Source organism: Asparagus officinalis, chromosome 6 (genome assembly GCF_001876935.1).
Source record: "Asparagus officinalis chromosome 6, Aspof.V1, whole genome shotgun sequence".
In the NCBI taxonomy this organism is placed as follows: Eukaryota; Viridiplantae; Streptophyta; class Magnoliopsida; order Asparagales; family Asparagaceae; genus Asparagus; species Asparagus officinalis.
Genome location: NC_033799.1, coordinates 37,978 through 64,554, shown reverse-complemented (window position 1 = coordinate 64,554; position 26,577 = coordinate 37,978). Strand labels below are relative to the sequence as shown.

At 37.9% G+C, this 26,577-nt stretch overlaps 1 protein-coding gene and 1 long non-coding RNA gene across 2 annotated transcripts; one reads left to right on the top strand and one right to left on the bottom strand.

The window, feature by feature from the left end:
* Nucleotides 11,697–14,342, top strand: LOC109844588. The gene is made up of 5 exons (XR_002248073.1): nt 11,697–13,130; nt 13,216–13,306; nt 13,509–13,567; nt 13,643–13,894; nt 14,035–14,342. It is a non-coding gene; the product is annotated as an uncharacterized LOC109844588 (long non-coding RNA).
* LOC109844587 lies at nt 15,219–17,562 on the bottom strand. The gene is made up of 2 exons (XM_020413694.1): nt 16,797–17,562; nt 15,219–16,159 (listed from the first exon to the last, which is right to left on the bottom strand). The coding sequence occupies exons 1-2, from the start codon at nt 17,552–17,554 to the stop codon at nt 15,409–15,411; spliced, it is 1,509 nt and encodes a 502-aa protein (XP_020269283.1). The 5' UTR covers nt 17,555–17,562; the 3' UTR covers nt 15,219–15,408.

Here is a 26,577-nt window from a genome sequence, read left to right as displayed (position 1 = left end):
ACGTCGCCAAAAATTATGTTTTTCCCGACGCTTTTAGTTAGCGTCGGCAAAAAATATATTTTTCCCGACGTTTATAATTAGCGTCGCTAAAAATGTATATTATTAGCGACGTTTTAACTTAGCGTCGATAAAAGTTATGGATTTCCCGACGTTTTTTCATTTTCGTCGGCAAAAGTATAGCCTTTTAGCGACGTTTTAAAATTAACGTCGCTAATAGTATGCATTTATCGCGACGTATTAGGCTAACGTCGCTAAAAGTATTCTTTTCCCGACGTTTATATTTAGCGTCGCTAAAAATTATATTTTTAGCGACGCTACTTTATTTATCCACGTCGCCAAAACCCCACCCCCCAAATCACCCCCCGAAATAAAAGGAGGGATAATTCCCCCCTTTTATTTTGACGAAGAGCCAAAGTCGACGAAGAGCCAAAATCGCCAAAACCCCACCCCCAAATTCTCTGAAAGTTCCCCGCCTTTGTCGAAGCTCACCGACGCCATCGTCGGAGATCTCCGCCTCCGTCGAAGTTCACCGCCGCCTCCGTCGGATCTCGCCGCCGCCGCCGCCTCCTCCTCCTGCCAAAATCGCCCCCAGGACCGTGGAAGGTACTAAATTAACCCTAGAAATCGTCCCCTTTGCTTTTCGATCTGGTTGTAGTTTCTTCTTGTTTCATTTGGGTCATGATTCTTGTTGTGCAGTAAACACTTCCTTCCCCTCGATGTAGTTGGATCCAAAAGTAGAATGAGCGATTATATCTGAAGTAATGCTTTGTTGACGATGAGTCTGAATTTACAAAATTATTTGCATGGCTGGAAACATTATTTTGAAGAAAATTGTTAATAATTCTTCTCCTTTTCTTGTTCTCTAATTTAGTTGGAAGCCTCTGCGATAAAAGTAATGCTCACGGACCGTAAACTTTTTAGCTAGTCAGTATAATGAGGTGAAATAGTCAAGCAAAACTTAATTTACAATTGATTTAAAGTTGTTCTCTATATAAGGCCCCCTATCCTTGCGTTCGAGTTCTCATCGAGCCCCTCCCCAATATCTTCAACTCTCTCACCCGTTGCCTTCTCCATCTGTCTCTCACTATGAGCTATTTGAGTATGATGGAGGCTAGGTTGCCTCTAGGGTTCAGATTTCACCCGAGTATGTGCGTGCGGATTGCTTGAGGCCATAAACCGTCTGCAGTATAAGATGTTTATGAGATGATGCTTGTCTTGTATAATCAGGTTGAAGCCATCAGTGACTAATGGAGATCCAATGAATTTCGAGTAATTTCACTTTGGTTATGCTGCTTGCTTCTTATGAATCATATTTTTAAGCCAAAGTCTGATGTTAGCAAGCAATATGATCTGATCACGATGAATTCAGACACGCTAGTTTACAATATTTTTCCTTACATTTTGTTACTGAACTAGTTTTGTTTTCATCTTATGATATCAGAACCCTGTTATACAAATAACTTGGGGACATTCTTTTTATCGTAGAATATTGTAGAATAGCATACCACCCTTGCTTACATTGAGACTTGTACTGAGATTGGCCTTTGTTACTGTATTTCAATAATATACTGTAGAATAGCATACCACCCTTGCTTACTAGTTTAACTCTTATGCAAATTAGCTAATGTAATGATCAGAGGATACAAAAAATACATATTACCATATCCCAACATTGAAAAGTATGCATGTTCATAAATCTTTCGAAATCCACTTCCATAAAACTTGTTTATCTGTGAAGACTAATTTATTTGGAGCATACCTGACGCATGCCTCCAAGAGGCAGCACCCCTGGGACAAAAATTAAATACTTTTTGAAAGGAGTATTTTCCATAATTTTGGCCCTCCAGACAAAATTTCTATGATATAAATATGCATTACAGCCACCTACGTACAGAACTTGCATCCCAAAGAGACTAAAATAGGGATGACAAAGGGAGGTGGGATTAAGGTTTCAGAATTTGGTTGCAATCCTTGTTGATTGTTAGTGTTATAGTGACCTCATAAAATCTCAATAAAATGTACTTCATGCCAGAGTTTGACTAACTGGGGTGATCAAAGCAACATCGGTCCATTACTGCAAAATTGAGTCACCAGGATCTCATCTTTGTTGGTTCATGAAATATACATCTGTTAATTTTCTACTGAAATCTCCCCCCACCCCCCCTGAACTTCACAATCATATTTTCATGGCCATTTTAAGTCCTCAGACCCCAACTTTTCTTAACCATGGTAAGAAGTTGACTTGATCTAACTGTGATTACCTACAACCTTTTCCTTAAGATTACCCTTTCCATTTGATAAAACTATCAAACCAATGCAAGATCAAGAAGAAAATACAAAAATAAGAAAAGAAAAGATCATGCAAAATCTGGAGACTATCTGAACTTTGTTTATTCAAAAAGGACACTGTGGGAATATGTGAATACTTCATAAATACTACACTCTGGGGACTATCTGAACTTTGTTTATTCAATATAGTGTGAGATATTGCATGTTTATATTTGCGTGGTGGGATAGCTTCAGTTAAATAGTGATGTATAAACTCTTGGATATTTATGTCGATTATATGTTGATTGTTTGTTTGAAGGAATGTCTTCTGCGTCTCTAAACTGTCTCATATCCTGATCCGACTATTCTTCTGTCAAGTTTGCATCGGTAAGAAGACATATCCCAAGGATAAATGCGCAAAGTGAAGAATGGGAGAAGCTCTTCCTATTTGAATTCAAATTCGAAATCTACCTATAGCTAATAGCTTGGGCATCATTTAAACTAAAGCATCTAAAGTCTGACGACTAGAGCTTTTCATAGTCCTTTCCACTCCCCTAACCATACTATGATATACATTCCAGTTCTTTGATCCCATTAACTCCATTGACATTGTCTTATAGGTTTTTGATCTTTAGGGGACTATTTTGAATGTTTTTTCCACCTTTGGCATCAGAAGTGTAACTCATACAGGTTTGAAGACATTTGGCATCAGAAGTGTTTCAAATACATACTTAATGTTCTTTTTATCTTTCTAGTTCACAGCCAAATATCCTCCATAAATCTATAATCCAAAAATTGAATCACTATTTGAATGTTCTTTTTATCTGTGCAGTGAATCATGGAATTCAGCTAATGTTTGCCACAGAGTAGCATGTTTTGCTCAGCTTGGTGAGGAGAATCAGTTACACTCGGGTATGTAGAATTTGCTCTATTCAGTACATTTCTCTGGATGTTGTTGTTTTGGATTTGTTTCCTATGGCCTAGACGGGGAAATGCTTTCCGGGAGACTGTGTTGCTGTTATTGGTTTTGCTGTACATGTCCATGTGGGTTTCGCTGGAAAAGCTGGTTTGCCTTCTTGCTGGAAATGGTTGTACGTTTCGGAAATCACTGTAGCAAGTCTTCGTTCTCTTGCTGGAAATGGCATTTTGTGCATATCAAAATTCACTGTAGCAAGAGGAAGTTTGTAATTAATGATACAAATTTGATATTGTTGTTTCTAGTTTTCTTGATGTAATCTGTTTTTGAGAGACTTTATGTACCTGGGTATGCAAGAGGAAGTTTGTAAATTAACGCTTTAAGCGCTCAAGGGGAAATGGAAAAATAGACTTTTATGTTGATGTGAATGCGATCAACTTTTTTGTGGATGTTCAGATTTAGTGTAGGCTTGTATTTGATAGAGAATGTATTATTTTTGGCGATGCAAATTAGTGTCGATAAGCGTCAGTAAAAGTAACACTTTTGAAAGGGCAATGCGTCGGTAAAAGTATACTTTTAACGACGCAGAATGAAGCGTCGCTAAAAAGCTTATCTTTGGCGACGCATGATTTGCGTCGGCAAAAGTGTAGCTTTTAGCGACGCAAAATACAGCGTCGCTAAAAGCTACACTTTTGCCGACGCAAATTATGCGTCGCCAAAGATAAGCTTTTTAGCGACGCTCCTTTCCACGTCGCTAAAGGTAAACTTTTGCTGACGCATTGCCCTTTGCCGACGTTAAGTACGTCGCCAAAAGTGCAAGATTTCCCGACGCCGTTTCGCATATGGAAAAATTCAGCATGCTTTTGCCGACGCAAAATAATATGCGTCGCTAAAAGATGTACTTTTCCCGACGCATGTCGTGTCGCCAAAAGTGTATTTTTGGCGACGCAGTGTATTTGCGTCGCTAAATACTTTCCTTGACGCACTTTTGGCGACGCGTTAGCGACGCTGTATTTTGCGTCGGGAAATATTTTTCCCGACGTTTTTTAAACATTTGCCGACGTTTTTGTTTCGTCGGCAATGTTGTATTTTGTTGTAGCTGTGTGATTTCGGACATCAACACTAAGTGAGTCCAGTTTTCAACCCATAAAAAAGGACGCTCAACATGCAGGGGCATGTTAAAATTAATATAAAACTATAATCCTTGATCTTCACCATAACTTCAGAGTTTTGGTGTAATGGTTAGAGGAACTAAATTTAAGAACATTTGATTTTCCTTTTTGCTAAATATGATAACTTGTAGTTTTATTATTAATTATATTTAAACTTTAGCTAATTATCCAAAATATCTTGTTAATTAAGGTCCTCCTCACTTTCCCACATATTTATAAAATGTAATTAATATAAATATTTTATAATGATAAGAGAATTTATAAAATATATTATAATCTATATAAATAATTGTTAGTTACAATAAAATAGTATAAAATAATCAGTGTTATAAAATATTTTATAAAATGACTATACATAATTTATTAAATAATATATTATAAAATTGTTAAACACCTATTTATAAATTATAATAAGTTAATACTGTTTGGTGGAAAATTTGTAAAATAACAATGAAAGAATTGAATGTTTTATTCTCTCTAACTGCTTAGAAAAAGAATGTTTATAACTCTCTCAATCTCGATTACAATTTGGATTTCCTGATTATAAAAGAGAAGAGAATTGATCTGAATTCTCCTCTTTGTTTAATTCTAGGTTCTTCACGGTGACGATGGAGTGTCTCCCTCGAATGCTCGCGTCGAGTTTGCTCTCTGTTAACGATCCGAACGTCTTATGTCACTGGAACGTGGTCTTCTCCTCACGATTTGACGCTATGGAGAACTTGCGTGGCAAGTTTTAAAGAACTCTTGATGAGTTGATAACTCTAAACGATTTTGAAACTCTATGAAAGAGTTGATTTAACCGAAATCGGTTTGTAAACCAAGGATGAAGAAAGCTCCTGTTGTTGATCTCCAAAACTCTAACAATTCCCCCTAAAAGCTAGCCAAAGATCTCTTCTTCGCTGCCAAGTCAAAAGATCGAAGGATTGAAGGACCCGAACTCAGTTGAGTTTACTCCTATTTATAGGGGATTAAGGGGTGTAACCGTCCCCTTAATTCGTTCCTAAGTGGGGCTGAATGGGATATAACTGCCCCCTTAATCTGCTCCCCAAATCGTAGGAAAAACGGTTTTAAACCCGTTCAGTTCGTGCTTTGAACGAGTCAAATGCCAGTCTGGGCGTTCTAGGTCCGAACTCTGCATTTTAGACTTAAAACGCAGAGTTTGGCTTGTTTTTGGCTGAAAACGCTGTGTTCACACAGCGTTGTAAATCTGAAACACAGAGTTGGGACACAGAGATGAACTCCGCGTTTTGAGTCCACGAACTCTGCGTTTTTAATTGGAGCGCTGGAGATGACCTCTGCGTTTTGACTCTGAAACACGGGCATGATCTCTGCGTTTTGATGTTGTAACACAGGGATGACATCTGTGTTTGAGGTTGTAACGCAGGGAGGACCTCTGTGTTTTGAGTCTGAGACGCAAAGGCGAGCTCTACGTCTTGATTTGAACAGACCGTCAATTTGTAGTCTCTTTTTGCTAGAGCCTTGCAAAGATCGTCACCTTGTAACCTTCGTCTTGGCTCCTTGAAAATATGAGAGTTGTCAGATTGTTACTCCCGATATTGATTATGGAAGCTGTTGAATAGAGCTTTCATCGGTTGTTGTGAAGATCATCAGATTGTAACCTTCATCGATCTACGTAAAAGTCTTCAAATTATAGCCTTCTGTAAGTCGTCAGATTGTAACTTCCATCATCGGTGTTTGATAAGGGATCAGCTATCTGCAGTGATTTTTAGACAACCTACAAATACTATTATAAATAAAAAAATACACCATTAAACATTCTATAAAATATATTAATAAATAAATAATATAGAAAATTTGTGTAAATATTAGTAGTAAAATAATATAATCAATTTAATATTATAACCTAACTACGAATTACACTATTATTTAATACATTATAGTGAATAATACTATTACAATTATACTATGTATAAATATTAGAAATAAGAATAGTTACAAATAACATATAATTTATTATAATTATTCTACGTTATAGTTAAGAAATTGTAATTATATTTTATAATATTAAATGAATATTTATTTTGTTATAAGTATCTAAGTAAATTATGATTAAGTTATAATAAGTATCTAAAATATAAAAATTACTCATAAAATTCTTTATACACAACTTTATATATTAATATAAGCATTTATATTATTACAAAAGTCACTTCATAATTTGAACTCAAAAAAAAGAATTCAAAACGAAAAATAGTATATCCACTGGCAAAGCATGTGAATTATACTAGTCATCGGAAAAAGGGAAATTTACATTATGAATATAGAAGCCAAAGGGATTTCGCATTAAAAAGATAAGACAAGCTCTTTAATCTTTACAATGCAATATATGAACCATCACTAGTAGAAAACTGAGTATTGACGACGGGCTATTGACGACGGATTTAAAATCCGTCGCCAATACAAACATTGGCGATGGAACATTGGCGACGGGGTTGTTCCCGTCGCCAATGTTTGTATTGGCGACGGATTTCAATCCGTCACCAATGTTTTCCGTCGCCCATAACCTTTGGCGACGGGAAAACATTGGCGACGGATCCGATCCGTCGCCAATAAGTATTGGCGACGGATTTTATCCGTCGCCAATGTTCCGTCGCCAATACTTATTAGCGACAGATTCTATCCGTCGCCAATAAGTATTGACGACGGAAATGATGTGTCGCCAATACGTATTGACAACGTAATTGATCCGTCACCAATGTTCCGTCGCCAATACTTATTAGCGATGGATCGAATTCGTCGCCAATTAGTATTGGCGACGGATCGAATCTGTCGCCAATAAGTATTGGCGACGGATGTAATCTGTCACCAATGTTTCGTCGCCAATACTTATTAGCGACAGATTCGATCTGTCGCCAATACACATTGGCGACGAATTCGTCGCCAATAAGTATTGGCGACAGATTCTATCCGTCGCTAATGTTCCGTCGCCAATACCTATTAGCGACAGATTCTATTCGTCACCAATAAGTATTAACGACGGAAATGATGCGTCGCCAATACGTATTGGCGACGGAATAGATTCGTCACCAATGTCCCGTCGTCAATATATATTAGCGATGGATCGAATTCGTCGCCAATAAGTATTGGTGACGGATCGAATCTGTCACCAATAAGTATTAGCGACGAATGTGATCCGTCACCAATGTTTCGTCAACAATACTTATTGGCGACAGATTCGATCCATCGCCAATACACATTGGCGACGAATTCGATCCGTCACCAATAAGTATTGACAACAGATTCGAGTCATCGCTAATGTTTCGTCGCTAATACTTATTGGCGACGGAGTTGAATACGTTGCCAATACTTATTGGCGACGAATCGAATCTGTCGCCAATGTCCGTCGCCATCGTAAAAAATTAACACTAGTGATTGATTATCCAATTGTTAATGAGTGGCCCCACAAAAAATTAAGAATTATTTTAATATTAGTTCCTCAAATCTATAATATTTTAAATGTAGTCCAATACTATTTTGTTCCACACAGGTAGATGATAGCTTGAGAGCTGAGGATGTGGAAGTCTATTATGATCCAGGACAGTTGTTTGGTGGCCTTCTCAAGGGCCCCCTGCTCCCCTCTAGCGTCGTCGTCGAGGAGGCTGTAGCCGCAACTTTTACGATGGAAAGATACATATGTTATCAGATTCTTATGTTAAAATATTAACTATTAATTAGGAATTCTATGTTAGTTTTAAAATTTATTTATTTTTATTCTTTATGCTAGTAGATTCGATGAACTCCACTACTCTGGGCTTTATCTACGGATGGACTTGAGCCTGTAAACATCATTAATGAATCTGAGAGGAGATAAATTAGATTTAATCACTAACAACCGGATGAAAATAGTTTGGATAGAGTTCTCTTAGAGTTTTTTTATAAGGTTAAGAGGAGAAAGAGCCGTCAAATTGAGTTCGAGCGAATATGATATAACAGGTCATGTGTTCGAACTCTTGGAGCACCACTACTTTCTTTTTTTGTGAAATTTTTACATATATACCCAAGAGTTGTATATATTTGTAAATACCCCCCCCCCAAAAGCATCATTTTACTAAGATTTAATGACCAAGAATATTTCTTTAAAAGAATATTTCTTTAAATAGTTAGATTTAAAAGAATATTTCTTTAAATATAGCCGGTGTTAACCAGGGGACCTAATAGTAAATATTGTGATGATTTGAGGGATGTAATAGAAATTTCTATGATTTGAATGAGTAATTTTAAAATATTGAAGATAGCCAATCAGACTAATTTTGAAACGGGTTAACTTATCATACCAGAACTTATCATATCAGAACATATCAACTAGGTCCAAACGGGTTAACTTTTTATAATTAAAAGTCAAGGAAAACTAGTAATAATAGTTAGATTTAAAAGAATATTTTTTTTAATATAACCGGTGTTAACCAGGGGACCTAATAGTAAATATTGTGATGATTTGAGGGATGCAATAGAAATTTTCATGATTTGAGTGAGTAATTTTGAAATATTGAAGATAGCCAACCAGACTAATTTTGAAACGGGTAAACTTATCATACCAGAACTTATCATACCAGAACTTATCAACTAGGTCCAAACGGGTTAACTTTTTATAATTAAAAGTCAAGGAAAACTAGTAATAATAGTTAGATTTAAAAGAATATTTCTTTAAATATAACCGGTGTTAACCAGGGGACCTAATAGTAAATATTGTGATGATTTGAGGGATGTAATGGAAATTTCCATGATTTGAGTGAGTAATTTTGAAATATTGAAGATAGCCAATCGGACTAATTTTGAAACGGGTTAACTTATCATACCAGAACTTATCAACTAGGTCCAAACGGGTTAACTTTTTATAATTAAAAGTCAAGGAAAACTAGTAATAATAGTTAGATTTAAAAGAATATTTCTTTAAATATAACCGGTGTTAACCAGGGGACCTAATAGTAAATATTGTGATGATTTAAGGGATGCAATAGAAATTTCCATGATTTGAGTGAGTAATTTTGAAATATTGAAGATAGCCAATCGGACTAATTTTGAAACGGGTTAACTTATCATACCAGAACTTATCAACTAGGTCCAAACGGGTTAACTTTTTATAATTAAAAGTCAAGGAAAACTAGTAATAATAGTTAGATTTAAAAGAATATTTCTTTAAATATAACCGGTGTTAACCAGGGGACCTAATAGTAAATATTGTGATGATTTGAGGGATGTAATAGAAATTTCCATGATTTGAATGAGTAATTTTAAAATATTGAAGATAGCCAACAGGACTAATTTTGAAACGGGTTAACTTATCATACCAGAACTTATCAACTAGGTCCAAACGGGTTAACTTTTTATAATTAAAAGTCAAGGAAAACTAGTAATAATAGTTAGATTTAAAAGAATATTTCTTTAAATATAACCGGTGTTAACCAGGGGACCTAATAGTAAATATTGTGATGATTTGAGGGATGTAATAGAAATTTCCATGATTTGAGTGAGTAATTTTGAAATATTGAAGATAGCCAATCGGACTAATTTTGAAACGGGTTAACTTATCATACCAGAACTTATCAACTAGGTCCAAACGGGTTAACTTTTTATAATTAAAAGTCAAGGAAAACTAGTAATAATAGTTAGATTTAAAAGAATATTTCTTTAAATATAACCGGTGTTAACCAGGGGACCTAATAGTAAATATTGTGATGATTTGAGGGATGCAATAGAAATTTTCATGATTTGAGTGAGTAATTTTGAAATATTGAAGATAGCCAATCGGACTAATTTTGAAACGGGTTAACTTATCATACCAGAACTTATCAACTAGGTCCAAACGGGTTAACTTTTTATAATTAAAAGTCAAGGAAAACTAGTAATAATAGTTAGATTTAAAAGAATATTTCTTTAAATATAACCGGTGTTAACCAGGGGACCTAATAGTAAATATTGTGATGATTTGAGGGATGTAATGGAAATTTCCATGATTTGAGTCAGTAATTTTAAAATATTGAAGATAGCCATTCAGACTAATTTTGAAACGGGTTAACTTATCATACCAGAACTTATCAACTAGGTCCAAACGGGTTAACTTTTTATAATTAAAAGTCATGGAAAACTAGTAATAATAGTTAGATTTAAAAGAATATTTCTTTAAATATAACCGGTGTTAACCATGGGACCTAATAGTAAATATTGTGATGAATTGAGGGATGTAATAGAAATTTCCATGATTTGAGTGAGTAATTTTGAAATATTGAATATTGTGATGAATTGAGGGATGTAATAGAAATTTCCATGATTTGAGTGAGTAATTTTAAAATATTGAAGATAGCCAATCAGACTAATTTTGAAACGGGTTAACTTATCATACCAGAACTTATCATACCAGGACTTATCAACTAGGTCCAAACGGGTTAACTTTTTATAATTAAAAGTCAAGGAAAACTAGTAATAATAGTTAGATTTAAAAGAATATTTCTTTAAATATAACCGGTGTTAACCAGGGGACCTAATAGTAAATATTGTGATGATTTAAGGGATGCAATAGAAATTTCCATGATTTGAGTGAGTAATTTTGAAATATTGAAGATAGCCAATCGGACTAATTTTGAAACGGGTTAACTTATCATACCAGAACTTATCAACTAGGTCCAAACGGGTTAACTTTTTATAATTAAAAGTCAAGGAAAACTAGTAATAATAGTTAGATTTAAAAGAATATTTCTTTAAATATAACCGGTGTTAACCAGGGGACCTAATAGTAAATATTGTGATGATTTAAGGGATGCAATAGAAATTTCCATGATTTGAGTGAGTAATTTTGAAATATTGAAGATAGCCAATCGGACTAATTTTGAAATATTGAAGATTTGAGGGACTAATTTTGAAATAATCTAATCATTAACTCTAAATAAGAGGATGTAAAAAAAATTGATAAGAATAGTTAGATTTTAGGGTTGCAATAACAATTTCTATGAGATTTCGGGAGCTAATTTGAAAATATAAAAATTTTGAGGGGCTAAAATTAAAATACGGAAGACATAAATATCTAAACCAAAACCCTAATCCAATCAAACCCAAACCCTCTCTCCTCCTTAGATCCTCCGTTCTCCCCCTGACCCGCCGGCCGTCTCCCCGCTTGTGAACCCGCCGACGTCTTCCCCCATCGCCGTCATCTCCCCCATCGACCCGCCCGCGTTCTCCTCCGACGACCTGCCCTCCTCGACCGCCACGGCGCCCTCGACGACCCGCCGCCACCACGCCGCTCGACCAGCCACTTAGAGAGCGTATTTTCATATTTTAATTACCCAAACCTCAGCGCTTAGAGAGGCCATCATTGAACGAAGTACAAAATATCCCTGCAAAAATGAAAATTACCTAAATTAGCGACAAAATCACTGGTATGCACAATGTGATAGATAAATAGAGTTTTAGGTTACCCAATTGTTGACAACATTGCCAACTATGATTGCCCATGTCGGAACTTCTGATAGCGACAGAAGAAGAGGCAGAAATTTGCTCGCATTCTTAGATGGATTCTCCATCTTTCCTGCCTGAATGAGCCTCAACTCAGCCTGGCTGATGATGGGGAGACTAGTTTCATGGGATTAATTTGCTCGCATTCTTAGATGGATTCTCCATCTTTCAAAACACTTAAAAGATTTATGGGATTAATTTCAAAACCAGAAGATTTGGGAGACTAGTTTCAAAACATAAAATATTTTGGACGACTAATGTTGGAAAAAAAAACCCTTTACCTACATATGCCTCTTGGTTAAATAGACGCTCTCACTTCGTCTTTTTAAAAAAGATTTAGCGACCGGTGTTACTTTTTGATAATAAAAAAAGTTGATAATATCCTTGTTTAAATAGAAATTCCTACTCTCTGTCTTCTTCAAAAAGTCTAGCTTTGAAAGATCTAAATCTTTCACATGACAATCACATGTTAGTAGTGGATTCGGATTAGGACTGAAATAGTTTGGTTAGTGTACTGGACTTTTTTTTGAATGATTTTAACTTTTGAATGGATTATTTGAGTTAAATATTAACAACCATAATTATTCTTTAATGAAAAACATAATTACTGTTTAATTAATAGTTTTCTATAATTACAATTTATGATTAAATTTTTACTACTGATTTTTTTATTTGGTACAACAATGGCCATTAGAGAAGAGTAATTTAATTTGTTTGATTATTTGTTCAATCAACTAAAATAAAGACTATTAAACTTATGACGATTTAAGAGATATTAAATTAATTAATAAGTTTTCCTATTATACATATGAGAGAAGTTCCTGATAAGTCATGGATTGATATTCCTATATTGAAAAGAAGAGCGAAAGGTGATACTCGATATCGAGACAGATGAGAAGCATTCCTTGAATATGCATATGCTAATCTGAGGAAGATAGAGAACGAGGACTCTTGTTCAGCTTGCTCTTGATGAAAACACGGATGATACTGATGACCCAAATGAGACCGAAGGAGAAATTTCTCTTAATTACTCATACCCTCAGAATGTCAATTTTAATATGTATACTTCACAAATTCGACTTGATATTTGTAATGTAGGAGATTGAATACAAAGATCCTTATGCAAATTCGACTTGATATCTGTAATGTAGGAGATTAAATACAAAGATCCTTATGCAAATTCGACTTGATATCTTGTATGCATTTATTAAATATTTCAATTATGTTAGATTAACAATTTAAGTTGCAGATGAGCCAAAGAGTTAGGAGGCTATCTTTTCCTCGGGATCGAGAAGGTCCATCATCCTGTATGCATATTCAAATTTTGTTTTAAGTAAGTTGTATTTTTGATATAAATATGCATTATATTTACTATTTTGTTTATTTATCTAGGATCGTCCTCACGACCATCTCGGAGTCAGTTATCTCTACATGGGACCATCTCGGAGTCAGTTATCTCTACATGGATCCTCACCAATTGAAGGTATAAAATTTGCTTTTTTTGTTTAGTTTTCATCCTCTTCCTGGTAAAGCAAATATACCTTAATGTTCCCGCAAGGATCCATGATATGCTATACATAATACGCAAATTTGCTTGCTTGCTTTATTCAGTTTGAACTTTCTGTGTATGTAATTACCTCAATTGATAAATTTATGTGCTCATTTCTTATTTTATAATTTGTTAGATATTGCGGGGACATCTCAAATGGGTACACCGCAACATCAAGAGCATTACCAGATATAGGTATTATACATTTGTAATGTAATGATATTTTAATGTAATGTAATGATATTTTATATTCCTAATAAATATTTGCAGACAATGCTTGCGATGGATCTGGTGATGATGAGATCGAGCACGAGAGGATGTCCGGATCTTCTCAGTCAGAGATGGCATGTCTCCGCTCATGGACTCCGTCAGTATCTCGCATCCCTCTACCAGAAAAAGCTATTGAATTACAAAAAAAATATGATATGAACTAAAAATTGAAGAGAGATGATATTAAAAGAAAGGACCGTGCTATAAAACAGAAACTAGATAAAGCTATGTCAGATCTAATGAGGGAAAAAGGTAATAATTTCGTTTAAACTTTGGATAATTCATACTTATTTGCTTACTTAAGTTTATAAGAAATTTATTTCTCTTTGACTTTGTAGGCCAAAAAGATTTACTTAAGTTTATAAGAAATTTATTTCTCTTTGACTTTGTAGGCCAAAAAGATGATGAGTGAGTGGTGAGTTAGACTTTTTGGTAACTTTTGTGGACTTTTGGATTGTGTTGAACATATTATGATTTCCTAATTATGTGGACTTTTGGATTGTGTTGAACATATTATGACCTCCTGATTATGTGGACTTTTGGATTATGTTAAACATATTATGACCTCCTGATTATGTGGGCTTTAGGATTGTGATGAACATATTATGACCTCCTGATTATGTATATATGTGAATTGTTAAATGTTAATATTATTGGATGTGAATCGATGAATGTAAATGTTAATATTGTTGGATGTGAATGTGAATATTGTTGGATGTGAATCGATGAACGTGAATATTGTTTGATGCGAATCGATAAATGTGATATTGTGAGTATTGTTCAATATATTGTGAATAATGGTAGTAACAGGTACGCATTCCCGATTGGGGGGCTTTGCAATGCAGAAATAATTCTTTTTACCTAATTATGTACATTGGTGACGGGCACTTCCCGTTGCCAATGTACATTGGCGACGGGAACGTACCCGTCGCCAATATACATTGGTGACGGGCGAACCCCGTCGCCAATGTTTTCTGTCATCAATACCTATTCGTCGCCAATCCAGCAAAATCTGTCACTAATATACTTTCGCGACGGGGCGGAGTCCGTCACCAATAATCCTGTCGCCAATAAACATTAGCGACGGGGAAATCTGTCGCCAATGATCATTGGCGACGGATAGGTATTGGCGACGGAAAACATTGGCGACGAGAACGTACCCTCGCTAATTGTAACATTAGTGCGGTACATTCCCGTCCCAATGTACATTAGCGACGGGTTATAGCCCGTCGCCAATGTACATTGGCGACGGTTAAGCCTCGCAAGTTACATTGCGACGGGTAACGTTCCCGTCCGCAATGTACATTATCGGCATAGCCCGTCGTCAATGTACAATGTGCGACGGGCTATAACCCGTTCACCAATGTTTTCCGTCGCCAATGTCATTGGCGACGGTTTTCCCCGTCGCCAATGTTTTATTTGGCGACAGGATTATTGGTGACGGACTCCGCCCCGTCATGAAAGTGTATTAGTGACGGATTTCCCTATATTGGCGACGGATTTCCCCGTCGCCAATGCTCATTTTTCTACTAGTGCATGCACGTACGGTAATGCAGTCCAAATCAGATACTCGTGATAATTAAATCCCTCATATATTGCAATTACTAGCCTATTAGCTACATTACGGATTTACAAGGTTCATTAAAATCAAATGAAACTCATGACTTAAGTTGTAATAAAGTCCCAAATGCACATATAGATATAATTCCTTCACTTGCTTGCTCTCACACACGTACATGCATCCACGTAACTAGCGAGTTGTAGCATTACTTGTTGATGCCAGCAGCAGCAGCAGCAGCAGCAGCAGCAGAAGATCCGCTGCAAAACTTCTCCTTTGCCCAAGCAATAGCTTCATCCACTGCGGTTGCTCCCTCTGTTTCCCTCATTTCTCGCCTCCTCCTGCTGGAGTACTCTCCTCCATACTCATCATCATCCTCAGTCACTTTGATGCTTAATGACCTATCACTCTCTTTATCACACTCGTCACCCACTATGCTTGCAACAATTTCTCCTCCTCGTTCTTCTGCTGCTGCTTTGTTCTCTGCGGTGGTTCTCTGGGTATGAGCTTGAACCGCATTTCTCGGCAGGGGCTCAAGATATAAGGAAGATACGACTGAAGAGACTGGAGACCCGGGAGCAAAATCGTACATTTCACTTATTAATGTAATCTTACTATTAGCAATAGTTGTCTGATGATGATCAGGAGATGGACAAAACCCAGGTCGGCGTTGCTGGTGGTAGCAGTAGTAGTGTGGGAATGAATTGGCATCAAAAGGGCTTCCTTTAGCGTGGTGGTCTGATGAAGGCAGTGGCTGCTGAAGCAGTGAGCACGCTGATGATGACAACCCCATGAAGGTCGTGGATGTCCTGTTGCTGCTCACTTCTACATCATCATCTTTATCATCTTCTTCTTTTGTGTCTCTGACTACACCTGCTGACACTAATACTGTCGATGGTGCTGAGGTATCACATTCATCGTATCCGCTTGCTCTGCTTCTTCTTGGGATCGTGATGGGCCTGAATATTGCATACATGTATACGTACATAATAATACATGAGAACCATACCTTGAAAGCATCAAATCAACATTGACATGATATACACTAATGTTGCAGCCTAATGTGCAGGGTCACGAAAGAGGGAGAGAGACACTGATTGGTCCAATTCAGACTACTACTTAGGTTTATTCTTCACTCGGGAAAATAATTAGCAGACAGACGATTAAGTTAGGAGCTGACTCCATGTATTCTTATTCTAGCACATAAAACTCGTGATATATAATGGTAATTGAACTTCATATTGGGTAAATCCGACTACTCTCTCGGGGTATCCTGAAAATTTTGAATAACGTACAAAATAAACTAAGGCTCATTAATTACTGTGTCAGAAATGCTAACTTGAGTACCCCCAATGTTCTGTTAAAACTGCGAACTGCTTAAGAAATTTCTGTTACTCAAACCGAAAATTTATCAAGCAATGTGAAATTGTTCTAAGGAGGACTTTCTTATGGAAGGTTTACAATCTATAATTCTATATAGAGGCAACATGTATACCTAGATTATAACCCATCTTGATATATATAAGCAAATTAAGATAGTGCTCAATCTCCAGGACTTGCCAGTTAATCTGAAGGGTAATTAATAGTGTATAATACCTGAGCTTGGAAGCAAAGGAATCGAGAACAGCGTCCTGGTCATCTTGCTCCTCCTCCTCACGGTGGTGATTATAAACTCCAGGCATGATCAGTTCAATATCCTGATCGGAGCTCAAAACTGATATTGTCGAAGAACCGCGGGAAGCCTTTGATTTTGATTTTGATCCAGACTTGGATATTGGCTTAAAAGACTTGGTCGACGATCTGCAAATGAGACATGGGCAGGTCCTTGAGCTCCTACCTCCATTGCCATTCATGTTGCTGCATGATCCAAATATGTCATCGTAAAATCCCTCCTCTGTCTGCACCAGTAATCCTGCTGCTCCTGCGGGTGTACTTGTGTTCCCCCGTGTCATACAAGACGACGATGGTATGTTGAATCCAGGAAGATAACGACCTCCTCCTCTAATTGACGATCTGCTACTGCTGATTCTTCTATTTCTCATCCTAGAGTGAAGTTCAGAACAACCCGCTGTGGGTCGTACAGAAGAAGAACACCTGCTGCCTCCTTGTTTAGAATCAGGATTAGGATGATCAGACATACAATGATGACGACAATGAGACCCGGGGTGTCGGCAGAAGATCTCATCATAAAAATTGGTAGCTCCCGAGCTAATACCAGCAGCAGTGGCAGGGGCAGGGGCGGTTTTACCAAAGTCGCCGGAGAAATGACGGCGGAGGAGAATATTATTGGTAGTGCTGCGCGGTGGGCCTCCGAAGACGTCGCAGAAGTCCAGCTGGTGGCCATCATTGACCATGGCCGGCTGCGGCANNNCTGGTGACGCTGGTGATCCTCATCCTCCTCGGTGTTGCTGCTTCTGAGCCTATGATGGTCATCAGCAACAAGTCTATTTCTCCTGCTTCTGCTGCTGCTCCGGGGATGATGGCCGCCTGCTAGTTGATACAGTTCCTGATCCGTTGAGTGACGCCGAGGTATCATAGACCCCCTACTGCTGATGGTACTACTTCTCCATAATGGTACCCAAGATTCCTCCATTTCTATTCCGTACCTATATAGACATCTTCAACATCCACTGCCCGCCTAGCTATCGTCCTTCCAACAGCGCTAGCTTAATTTCCTGATTAATTGATTTCTTTTCCCCCCACTCTCCGAATCAATGTAAATAGAGGAATTGTAACGCATGGGGCCAAGCCGAGCAAGTTGTATGTTGAAGAAGGGCAGTCGTCCGTACGAGGAAAGGGGAAAAGATGAGGCTAATGCCGACGGGCTGCTTTTGGCCGGGGCCTCCCACCGGCAATTCCGACACCCCTTGGATACTTCTCGTCAGCCTTTACCTTCTACCATAATTCTTGGTACCCCTCCCCCACCTTAATCGTCATCCTCACCCACCTTAATCGTCATCCTCATTAATGACACTGTCCCACAATGGGGGAGCTCTGTAGGGACCACTGCACTGGGGCCTTGGCCCCTCCTTGAAGAATGTTTTTTTTTTTTAAATCAGCTGCTTAATTAGATGAGTTCTGTTGCAGTTGGGAGATGAAGGCCGAGGAAGGGGGTATAAACTATAAAGGGACCTCTCTCTCTCTCTCTCTCTCTCTCTCTCTCTCTCTTTGTTGTTGTTTGTTGTTTTGTGGGGCTTTTAGTCCTTTTTCCTTCCGTCGTTCTTCGGACCCGTTTGTTTCATTTTTTTGGGGGCTGTTTGGTTGTTGTTGGTAAAGTTGTGTATTTATGACACAACTTGGAAAATTGTTGTCCACCTCATCAATTTCACTTTTATACTTTTCTTTGTTTGTTTTTGATTCCATTAGAATCATAAAACACTTGTTTGGTTTGCAAAATAAAACTTTAATTGTTTGTTTGGAAAGTGTAAAAAGTGGTCCCTACACAAATGATCATATTGGTTGGAATTATTTTTTTATTATTTTTTCCTAACTTCAATGTTAGCTTTCTCCTAAAATCACAGGCTTTCTTGCAAAAACGTCTCTTTAGAGGCGTTTTTGCAAGAAAGCCTGCCAAAACTGACAGTTTTTGTCAGATTTGGCAGGCTTTCCCCTTCCCATTTTTACAAACAAACAGCCCCTAAAAATCCTTCCGATCTTACAAATTAGTCCCTCTAGTTATATAACTCACATTAGATTTGAGGGGAGGTTCCCACTTTACCTCTTCGTTTAGTTTCTCGACCCATTCCTTCACTGGTATAAACCCTTAAAAATGGAGGCTCCCAGCAATGAGCAATCACACCCCCTCTAAATATATATAATTCTCTAACTGAATGGTAATGTGGTAATTGAAATTGTTAGATTACTAGTTAATTCAATCGTGATTTGATATTTTAACTGGAAAACTATTAGGGTGACCAATTTGCAAGCCCCCATATAATTTGAGGGACTAATAAAACAACTTCAAAGATCTGATGAAAATTATATACCAAAGTGGCAAAATGTAGACAAAGTCAGCTAGGATTTGAGATAAATAATTAAATACAAATACAAGAACTTAAGCCTGATAGCAAATCTCAGGCTAACTTTTCTCAATTTATTCATAAATTTTCTTCATGTGTAAACCAATGAAAATCTCAACTCCTTATATAGAGCTGTAAACTTAACTCTAATACAATTTAAAGATTCAAAACTAGAATTTAAAATTCAAATCGTGACTTCATCCTGCTGTAGTGCAAATCAAAACTAACCCTATCCTAAAGAATCTACATAACTTAGAGCATGGGCAGCAAGCTCCCAAGCCTGCTCTCAGCTCCGACGTGGACACCTCCTCCGATTTAGCCCCCTCCAACAGCCTCCGAAGCTCTCCCAACCTGCTCTCAAGCGATGATGTGGAGGTGGAGAGCTTCGGAGCTCCCAAGCTGCCGGATTTTAACAAAACCCCCCCTCCAACAATACACCTTCGCAGATCTGCCCAAAAAGAAGCAAAAATCCAACGGGAGATGAAGAGGCGCCGGAGATGTGGAAGAGGAGGGGAAACAAAGATGATTTGGGGAGAAGAGGCCTCCGACTGGGTAGAAGATGAGGCGCCGGAGATGTGGAAGAGGAGGGGAAACAGGTGGATGATTTCAGGAGCTTGGTGTTCGCGGAGATGAGGCCTCCGACTGGGAAGAAGACAAGGTTGTTTGAGGCCTCCGACTGGGGGAGAAGATGAGGCCTCCGACTGGGGTTGGGATTTGGGGATTTGGGGTTGGGATTTGGGGGGAAATGAAGAGGTTTTGGTTTGGGGGAAATTTCGTGGACATTTTATTCTCTGGGTTCGATGTTTTATTCGTTGGACTGAGTGAAAAAATGAACGTTTGAAAGAAAAATTTGGCCGTTTGAGTGAAAAAATGTACCGTTGTGTAAAAAATGAAACGTTGAGAGAAAAAATTATTACCGTTGAGCTATGAGCTCCATTTTCTTGCTGTTGAACAGTAACAAAAACCTCTATAAATTCACAATTCACAATCCACAATTCACAATCCACACAACTCTCTCATAAAAAAAATTCTATATTTTCCTATCAAATTACAAATCTCATGGATCCCTCCCAAAACAACTACTATTCGCATCTCCTTACCGGTGAAGGATCGACCTTATACTCGCCGTTCTATACAGAAGTCGTAGAAGAAGGTCATCCCATCGAGTTATCGCAATCCGCAACACAACAAGTGTCATCCCAAGAAACACCGACCACAAAGAAGAAGAAGGCTTACACGCGGTCCGAAAATTGGACTGTCCACGAGGATAAGCTTCTTGTGTCTGCTTGGCTGAACACGAGCCAAGACTCCATCCAAGGCACGGGGCAACACAAAGATAAGTTCTGGCACAGAGCTAACGACTACTTTATCCAATACTTCACCGATCCAACGAGTCGCACACCAAACCAAATGATGCATCGTTGGTCAACGATTCAACTGTCGGTCAACAAGTTCTGCGGGTGCGTTGCTCAGATTGAAGGAAGACAAAGTACTTTATCTCAAGCGACGTACTTTTACTGATCCGAACGTAGTCGTCAACGGAGTCAGCGGATGCTCCATATGCGAGCATCCGCATAGCTGCAGTAATCTTTTGAAGACTAGATAGTCCTAACTGTCCAGCACCATTCCTCTTTTGGACGAAGTACTTGTCATGTTCGACGACTGCGTCGTGGATTCGAAGGAATAACGAACGCCTCATTCTGAACCTTTGACGAAAATAATAAAGAGGATAGGTTGGTGCGTCAGCAAAATAATCTTGGAATAACCGATTGTGGCCTTCCAGTCGGTTTCGATGGAGCACGATACGTCGTTTGTGTTGAACTGAAGTTGAACATTTCTCTTGTTCTTCTTCCTCAACGACAACAGCTCCCATAAGAAAGAACTTCTTCATCATTTCATCATCGCTAGAGCTAGATGAGCTAGACATTTTATTCTGGGAGATGATGGGTTGAGGAGAGAAGCCGTCGAATTTTATAGGCATCAGTCGGTTGACGGTCAAAGTTTGTTAAATATAATTAAAAGTAATGGGTAAAATATTAAAATAGAAGAGGGGTTTTTTTGATATTGTTGGAGCTCCTAACTAGGAGCTTGTTGGAGCTCCATAAAAGAAGGAGTGCCTCCCAAGGTATAATTTGTTAATTTTTTATTTTGAAAAGCTTGAGAGTTCTTGAGAGCATGCTGACTAGGACTCCTAACTGGGAGCTTGCTGCACTTGCTCTTACAGAGGGCAAAATGTAAGATGCATCAACTTTCTTAAAACTTCTCCCTTTGGATTTCTTTCCGAGCAAATTGGGGACACAAAATATATCATGAGTCATATACGTGTTTCCACTCTATTTTAATATGTTACCACACGTGTTTAATTATTATCCACACACCCCCTCACCAAAAAAAACAAAACAAAACAAAACAAAACAAAAAAAAAAAGAAAAGAAAAGAAAATCTCGGTTCCGCCACTGTTGTCCCAGCTATAACATATGATCCTTGACATCAACGTCATCCAGCCTGGTGTAAAATTATAGACTCTGTATAAGGGGCTGTTTGGTTACTGTTGGTAAAATTGTGTATTTATGACACAACTTGGAAAGTTGTTGTCCACCTCATTAATTTTACTTGTATACTTTTCTTTGTTTGTTTTTTATTCCATTGGAATCATAAATTGCTTGTTTGGTTTGCAAATGTAACATTAAAGGGCTGTTTGTTTTGAGTTTTTTGCCTCGGGGAGGGTGCCATAATGGCAGCTTTCCACCCCCTCCCCGAGGCAAAAAACTCAAAACAAACAGTCCCTAATTGTTTGTTTGGAAAGTGTAAAAAGTGGTCCCTACTCAAATGATCATATTGGTTGGAATTATTTTTTATTATTTTTTTCTGACTTCAATGTCAGCTTTCTCCTAAAATCATGTCTTTTTTTTATGAAATCACTTTACAAACCACATCAGCATATGAAATCACTTTACACTATTTTCACAACTACAAACAAACAATTAAAAGTGATGAAAGCTGACATTGGGACTAGGGGTGTGCAACGGTCGGTTCGTTTCGGTTTTTTCTAAAATTTGAACAACCGAACCGAACCGTCTATAATTCAAAACCGAACCGAATTGTTGCAAGTCGGTTCGGTGCGGTTCGGTTCGGTTTATTCGGTTCTAACTTCATCAAACTTCTTATCAAACAACAAATTGTGTTAAAGAAAAAAAATGTATCAACAAAGTAGGAGATTATGAAGCATTACACACTGATATAATGATATTGTTTTCAACCCATAATGATTCAGAAAATTAGTTTAGGGTTTGAGGTTTTGACTCTTTGGGGACGTGTCGGGTAGGGTTTGAAATCAGAATGGGTAGTATTGCACTATATTCGGTCGGTTCGGGTCGGTTCGGGTTGAAAAGTTTTCAAACCGACCCGAACCGTCCTACTCATAAAACCGATTTTTTCCGATCGGTTCGAGTCGGTTCGGTCGGTTTTTTCGGTTTGGACCGAACCATGCTCAGCCCTAATTGGGACCCATTTTTTTACACTTTCCATCCTTTTACATGGTAAAAACATACAACCAAACAGCCCCTAACTATTTTGTGGGATCAAGGTAAAGTAATAATCTCCCCAGGAGCACAAATGAATGCAGTAGCATAATAAGGCAGAAGCATTTGCAAGTGGACTAGCTAGCGAATCTTAATCATCACTAATGAATGAATTGCTGCAGTCTCAAATTAATAAAGGCTATGGTGTCATCTCAGTCCTTTAATCTTAGGGTACCATGATTATTACTTAGTTGAAAAGCTAGCTTAGCTAGGTAGAAGAAGGGAATTGGACTGGCCATGTGACAGAAAGCGTGCACAGGTTTGCCAATGCCAAGACATTCCATGATGCAGCTCCATAAATTTTACCTTTTCTGTCCCCAACTACCTTTTGCCTTTCTGCGGAAGTCTAGGCAGTTTTCCTTTTTTTTTATTTGTTAATTATAATAATTGATAGTAAATGTTAATATTATAAAAACTTAGACATTGGATTGACGTCTAGAAAGATTTCTTTTTTCGTTAAGTGGTGGGGAAGGCGATTTTGTTGAAGGTCAAAGGAAGTAGAGAAGATGTTCATAGCTGTAGGTTGGAGGAGGTTGGAGGACATGGAGGCTGCAACGACGGAAATCATAAACAATGCCTAAGTAGCCCACGCTTACCTAGGCGCTCCCAAAATCTAGGCGGTAGCGTAGGTACCATCTAGGCTCTATGCGCTAAACAAGCGGCTTCAGTACTGTCTAGACCTAGGCGAAAGCTTTTTAAAACATTGCATGGCTAGTACTATATTGCATGGTCATGCATGTTCAAAGTAATCAATCACCACTTGCATATGTACGCTTTTAACTTTTCACCCCCGCGAACTTCCGTGTAAATTAAGCTGAATGCCAATGTGTTTGGCACCTATCCATATTTCTTCATGCGTGCTTCTTAGCATCTGTGACAGATACAAATGTGGGTCGGTTTATTCAAACGCTAGTTTAAGTCAACCCATATAAGACCCCAAACACATGAATCTCGATTATCCGTTAATAAGGGTTTTTTTTTTTTTTTTTGCTTGGGGTTTTTTTGTTTTGTTAATTTGATGTTGCATAGTCGTTGACAAGAATGGAAACAGGTAAAGACCTAAACAAGTAGAAAGTATAATACTTTTGGTGGAACTAAATACAAAAGCAAATGTACAAAAGTCAGCATGAGGCTATACGAATATAATCCATAGTGGAACTTGCTGCTTCCATTGATACAAAAGAAACATGATATTAAATATTCTTCAATTGATTCTTGTTCCAAGAAAAATGTACACATCTAGAGCATCTCATACCTGGTGCAAACAACTGGATGTCTGGGAGTAATTCTTTATCATCCTCAATTTCGTTCCTTCTAAGAACTCAAATCCACCAGAAAGTCTTCAACTATGACTATATAAAGATACAACCCACAATTTTCTTCACAGATCTTTCTTCGATCAATTTCCTTCTCTTCTTTGCATCCTCCCACAGCCCTGCTATTGCATAAATATTTGCAAGAACAACATAGTTCACGGATCTTTCAGGGTCTAACCCAAAAAGATTTGCTGAATCAATTCTTCCGAGGGATTTATTTCCATAGACGCTACAAGCCCCAAGCAAAGAGCCCCAAAGTGTAAGTTGGGTGTAGGTGTAGCATCCATATTACATACAAGATCATAAGCTTCTTTCAATAGACCTCCACGTGCAAGTAGATAAGTGACACATGAGTAGTGTTCAACTCTAGGACAGATATGATACTTGCTCACCATTAGACTAAAGAATTTATCCCTTTGGTTACTAATCCGGAATGGCTGCATGCAAAGAGAAGAGAAAGAAAAGTAACGTCATTTGGCTTCACTCCACTAACCTCCATCTTAATAAAGAGGGTACTTGCACCTTCGCCATAGCCATGTCTACCGTAACTGATGATCAATGATATCACATTTTTATCTTCCATCTTGTCAAAAGTTTGATGAGCATCCTCAAGCTCTCCTGTCTTGGCATACATGTCAATGAGAGAATTTCTCAAGGATGTACTACATCAAGGACAGATCGTTTCTTGAGAGCACATGCATGAATATCTCTTCCTAAGCTTAATAAAGCAACATTGGCACATATATTGGTCATGGAACAAAGGAGGGTATCATCCAATGCCATACCTCTTCTATGAATCTCATGGAAAAGGTTCAATGCCTCCCTATATGAGGTTCTCTCTGATGAATAACTACGGTGCAGGAGATCAAATCATGTTTGAGCATTGAATCATACACTATCTTTGCTTTGTGTATCCTCCTGCATTTTGCATAGGCATCTATTAGTGATCCAGTGACAACATCGTAATTCCATATCCCAGATTAATAATGAAAGCATGGGTCTGATTCACATTGCTTAGGGCTTTAGTACAACTGTATGGCTTCAAAGCACTTGCGAAAGTGAAATGATCTGGAAGAAAGCATGTTTAAACGGTAATAATAAAAGATTAAAATAAAAACATTGGTAAACTCACAATTTTACAAATATAAGTAGCAAATTATGAAGAACCATGGATTACACTGACCACTGGTGGTGTAAAGGAATGGATTATAAGCATTATGAATAGATGTGAAAGTTGATGAATATAGCTTGTAGTGTTCTATAAAAAGCATGTAACCGGTAGATGCCAAATGAGCATGCATCGGTGTGAAATAAGGTAGAGATCATAGCCTGTAACTATATATTGTGAGAGTGAAATATTAATTAAAAAAACTTTAAGCATGTTCACTATATAGTATGTTGAATGGAAGATAAGCTGACAAGGAACTGACGACATGTTTGTATCCATCAAACTTGGTTGTCTGACAGGCAACAACTTTACATATAAGGAAGCGTTTGTGTTGCACAGTTTCCACATCTTTTCAAGTTTGACTTCTCATAAAAATGCATGCATTTCTGATTGGGGTATATACTGTAGTGCCTTTCTGGAGATTAGTTCATGTGTAATAGCAAAGATGATCGTCTGCTTTTAAATCAAACAGAGAAAAACATATTTCTTCTTAAGTGGTTTCAAGAGCTCAAACTGGTTTGTATCCTTTCTGAGCATTGCTTCCCCAGTTTAAGTCCCCATACCAAATTTATACAAATATATAAGCAGGTTGTCAGATTTCCTATCCAAGCAAGCATCATCACAAATCAAAGGAAGAAGGAAATACTTTAAGAAGGCATAGTGAGCATTACCATCTTTTAGCATGGAGCAGAACGATCCCTAATGCATCACCCCCCAACCATCTAACTGCATATCTTCCGATTCCCAAATTCCAGAGATGGCATCCCTCCTTTCTATTCTCTGGAAAAAGACAGTGAGCATCCTCAACCGACGTCCCACACTTGGAATGAAAATCTAGAAGAGCACTCTGAACAAAGATAGCTCAGAAAAATCTACTCTTCTCAATGCATCCCTGGATTTGCTGCCCAAGTCTAGAGGCACCCATTATAGTACAAGCGTGGAGAGCGGCACCAAAAGTGAATTGGTTGGGAGAGAGAAACCAGAGCAGCAACGCATCAAAGAGAACAAGTGCAAGGCATCTTCTGAGAAACCATTCTGAACATAGCCTGAAATCATGGCAGTCCATGAGACGATGCTCCTTTGAGGCATCGCGTCGAACACCTTGTGGGCAGAAACCAAGTCGGCAGTGACTTGGGAGCGCAAGATGATAAATCTGGTGCTCAAGAGCAAATCTGGGGGAGTAGCCAATTGCTGTAAAAGATGAGTTTGGAGGGAGATACCATCTTGTGGCATTGCAGAGTTGGAGGGCAGATAAGTAGGCAACGGCGGCTGAGTTTGATGATGATGATGAAG

Bases quoted from the DNA above. Each gene is read 5' to 3' on its own strand.
- LOC109844587 (XM_020413694.1), bottom strand. From the start codon at position 17,554: ATGGTCAATGATGGCCACCAGCTGGACTTCTGCGACGTCTTCGGAGGC. The intron at 16,160-16,796 runs GTATTATACACT...TGCAATATTCAG, and splicing joins TCCTTTGCTTCCAAGCTCAG to GCCCATCACGATCCCAAGAA.